At 51.7% G+C, this 3,354-nt stretch overlaps 2 protein-coding genes across 2 annotated transcripts; one reads left to right on the forward strand and one right to left on the reverse strand.

Annotated features, from left to right (window-relative positions):
• Positions 1 to 406: 406 nt before the first annotated feature.
• POSPLADRAFT_1162010 (hypothetical protein) lies at positions 407 to 1,768 on the reverse strand (the record flags this gene model as incomplete). The annotated part of the gene is made up of 5 exons (XM_024487708.1): positions 407 to 661; positions 715 to 1,033; positions 1,081 to 1,118; positions 1,192 to 1,476; positions 1,523 to 1,768. The coding sequence occupies 5 exons, from the start codon at positions 1,766 to 1,768 to the stop codon at positions 407 to 409; spliced, it is 1,143 nt and encodes a 380-aa protein (XP_024332740.1).
• Positions 1,769 to 2,465: 697 nt separating this feature from the next.
• On the forward strand, positions 2,466 to 2,955 carry POSPLADRAFT_1115015 (hypothetical protein; the record flags this gene model as incomplete). Its single annotated transcript, XM_024483447.1, has 3 exons — positions 2,466 to 2,661; positions 2,716 to 2,756; positions 2,809 to 2,955. Coding segments are annotated over 3 exons (384 nt in total), but the record flags the coding sequence as incomplete, so codon positions are not given.
• Positions 2,956 to 3,354: the final 399 nt, after the last annotated feature.

The following is a 3,354-nucleotide window of genomic DNA, read 5'->3' on the forward strand; positions in this document are numbered from 1 at the left end:
TTCTCAGCTTATGGGCGCTCGGTGCTTCTTTTGGGCATAACACTGTTCTCGAATGTTTTGGGGGCATCATGCCGGCCGTGTGTTCAGTCAGCAGAAGTCGGTAATGACGCCTCAACAACATCATGTTGTAGAATCTGGTTCAGTTGTTCGTGAATGCGAGGCAGCTGGACGCCTTCCAGCGAGTCAATGGTCCCTACTGACCATAAACAGACAAGCGCCCACCCACCGTGCCCATTCCTTCGCCGCCATATTGCTAATCGATAGGTTTTGTACAAAGTTATGTCCACTGTATCGCTATCGTGACCCCAGTATCGCCGAGACCTTTGGTTTGAATTACGTGAACACTAAGATCAAAGGTTGAGCGGCGGCCGCGACATGATGGTAATAGGGTACCACGATTATATTGCTATACAGTAGGAACAGCGGGATGGGAGGCGATTATATGTCCAATAGCGATAAACGCGTGCTTGACATTCCTGCGAGCTTGTCGGGCCACCGATTCTCTTTGATCGGCTAGACGTGATCGGCGTTTCCGGTGGCCAACCGATGCGTGAATTTGTCTAAAGCGGGCTAGCACATTATCGATGGTGGGGCGGTTCGTAGGGTCGTCCGCCACCATATCCTCCACCAGGGGCTTCATGAATTCGACGCCACAGAGCTTCTGATTAGCCCGGTGAGCGACCGTAACAAGACACATGTACTTAAGTGGCATACCTGGAGGAAGTCTTCGCGGATTAGGTTGCCAATGTAGTATATGTCAGTCGGAAAGGGATCACACGGTTCTGATGAGCGCTGGAACTCCGGAACAGACTTGTCGCCACCCTGGATTGGCGGCTCCCGAGGCTGTCCTTCGTCAGCATTGTACTTGCGCGATAAGCCAAAGTCGATGAAGTAGTATCTCGTCGGATGGGTGGTGCGGGAGAAGTGTTTGGCTGGCCGCCGCATGTCGCGGGACCAGTCGATGACCCTTGGATGGTACATCTCGGGATAGAGGGGTTTAGGATCCATCATGATATTCAAATTCATGCAATCGCTGTGACAGCATGAGCCAAATATGGACGAACAAATGCGGATACTAACCGATGTGCGACCTGATGTTGATGCATGAACTGCAAGCCCTGTGAATGACGACGCGATGCCGGACGGAGGCTTTGTAAGTATATCAGTCTACACGGTTGCAACGCGGGTCACCTCGAATATCTGCTGGAAGAAGTCCAAGGCCTCTCCCACGGTCTCAAATCGAGGACTGTCATAACGGCGAAGGAGTGGCATAACCAAGATCACCATATCGCTCTCGTCCTCAACTTTCAGAACGTCTAGTATGGAGACACAATGGTTGCGTGGATCTGACGCTAGCGGCTCCTCCGAGAAAAGTCGACTGATCTCGACTTCATACGGGTGCTGCGTCGTGAGGATTCGCTTGAGAACCACCATCTGGCCATCGGAGATCCGCGTGGCGTCTAGCAGGTGAGGGACCTGGCCATTGGGTCAGCCCAAATCACGCAGCAGTCGAAGATCCTACCAAAATACTCTGGCCGTCTTCACATTGCCAATACTTCTTGTTGGTGCCCTTCCACGAGGGTGTCCAATCTGGTTTGTACCGGGAGCGGAGCATGTAGCCTTGTTCTTCCAGCCATTTTTGGTGGTTGTGCCAGAATTCTTCTTCTGGCAAAAGCTCTCCGTTGGTGGCCCTGTGAGGCGAGTCAAGCCGATGCGGTACGCTGGCAGAATGGCTGCTTGTTCCTCTCGCGCAGCTTTTCCGTGTCATCGGAAGAGCACATTAGCGAAATTACCTAATAATATCGCAGCTGGAAGGCTAAGTGTTGCTACGTTGTGGATGTACGATATTATATCGCAAAACAGAGACAATGCGACAAGAGAGCGTGAAGGTGGATAAGATTTAGTGCGACAGCGAAACGTGAGGTAAATATTGGGGATGATCCGATCGGCAGGCAAGATCTAGACCCACATGGGCGCCTACTCTGCGGAGTTGCTCTCTCATAAGCGCCGGCTGTGGCATGAGTCGGTCACCGTCTCCGAGCAACTGCTGAAACACGACTGAACACATGTTCTCTACCTCTTACTCGGATTTTCAAGTGTTGATTGTTGCTGTTGACTCTCTGAGGAGGCTTGATTTCACCTCTACTGCTCCAGCTCCGCCATATTGACTCGAGGAGTAGACGATGCTGGGGCCCTGATGCATATGCATATCCCCCATCGCCCATGCGGACGTCCATTGATGAATGGCACACGCTCCCAGTAACGCTTTGGCTAACCTCTCATCGGGAATCTGACCACGTAACCGACCTAAAAGGGGACCAACTGTTTCCCACAGGCCACAGGTTCTCCCCCAGCGTGCTGAACGATGTTGTCCTTCATCAGCCGCATTCGAAAGGTGCGTATGGCTTCAAGGACTTTTGTATCTGTTACTTATAGCATTCTAGACCACCAATCCGCCCACCGTAAAGAAGACGGAGAACCCTCTGCGCGTTGGGCTGCTGGGCGCGTCGCGCATCGCCCCGGATGCTATCATAAAGCCTGCCAGATGCCATGAAGACGTGCTAGTAACAGTGGTGGCTGCTCGCAACAAGAGTCGTGCGGAAGAGTACGCTCATAAGTGGAGCATCCCCAAATTCTACGGTGGAGAAAGTGGGTACCAAGGTCGGTGAATCGCATATCTACCATCACCCCCGCTTCTTGAAACGACCCACGTAGATCTGCTTGACGACGCGGAGCTTGACGTTGTCTATATCGGTGTAGGTCTTCAAATTTCCTCCCCTGGCGAGCGCGTGATAATGGCCGACTTAGCTGCCGAATGCTCTCCACTACGAGTGGACAATGAAAGCCCTTAATGCCGGAAAGCATGTTATGTGCGACAAGCCTATCGCAGACAACGAGGAAGAGACGCGAAGGATGTTCTCTCTGGCGGAGGAAAAGGGGTTGGTGCTTTTAGAGACCTGGCAACCTCAGTGCGTAGTGGAGATTCACCTTTCTCGAAAGGTCCGACTGGGAATTCTGATATGGACTGCTAGATTCCATCCTGCTATTAAGAAGATGAAGGATATCATTGATGAAGGATCTCTAGGGGAGATCACAAAGATGTACGCTCATTTTGGTCTCTGGGGAAATGTAATGTTCAAGAAGGACGACATCCGATACGACTACAAACTGGGAGGTGGTGCCTTAATGGATCTCGGTCGTAAGTTGATTTCTTGCTCATTCGATGAGCATTCTCTAATATCTATCCAGCGTACCCGATCAACTACATGCGTTTCCTATCCGCTTCAGAACCGACTGTCCAATCTGCGGAAGCTATATGTCGCTCGGAGAACGTCGATCGCCGCATGGAAACAG

This window comes from Postia placenta, assembly GCF_002117355.1.
Source record: "Postia placenta MAD-698-R-SB12 unplaced genomic scaffold POSPLAscaffold_140, whole genome shotgun sequence".
Classification (NCBI taxonomy): Eukaryota; Fungi; Basidiomycota; class Agaricomycetes; order Polyporales; family Adustoporiaceae; genus Rhodonia; species Rhodonia placenta.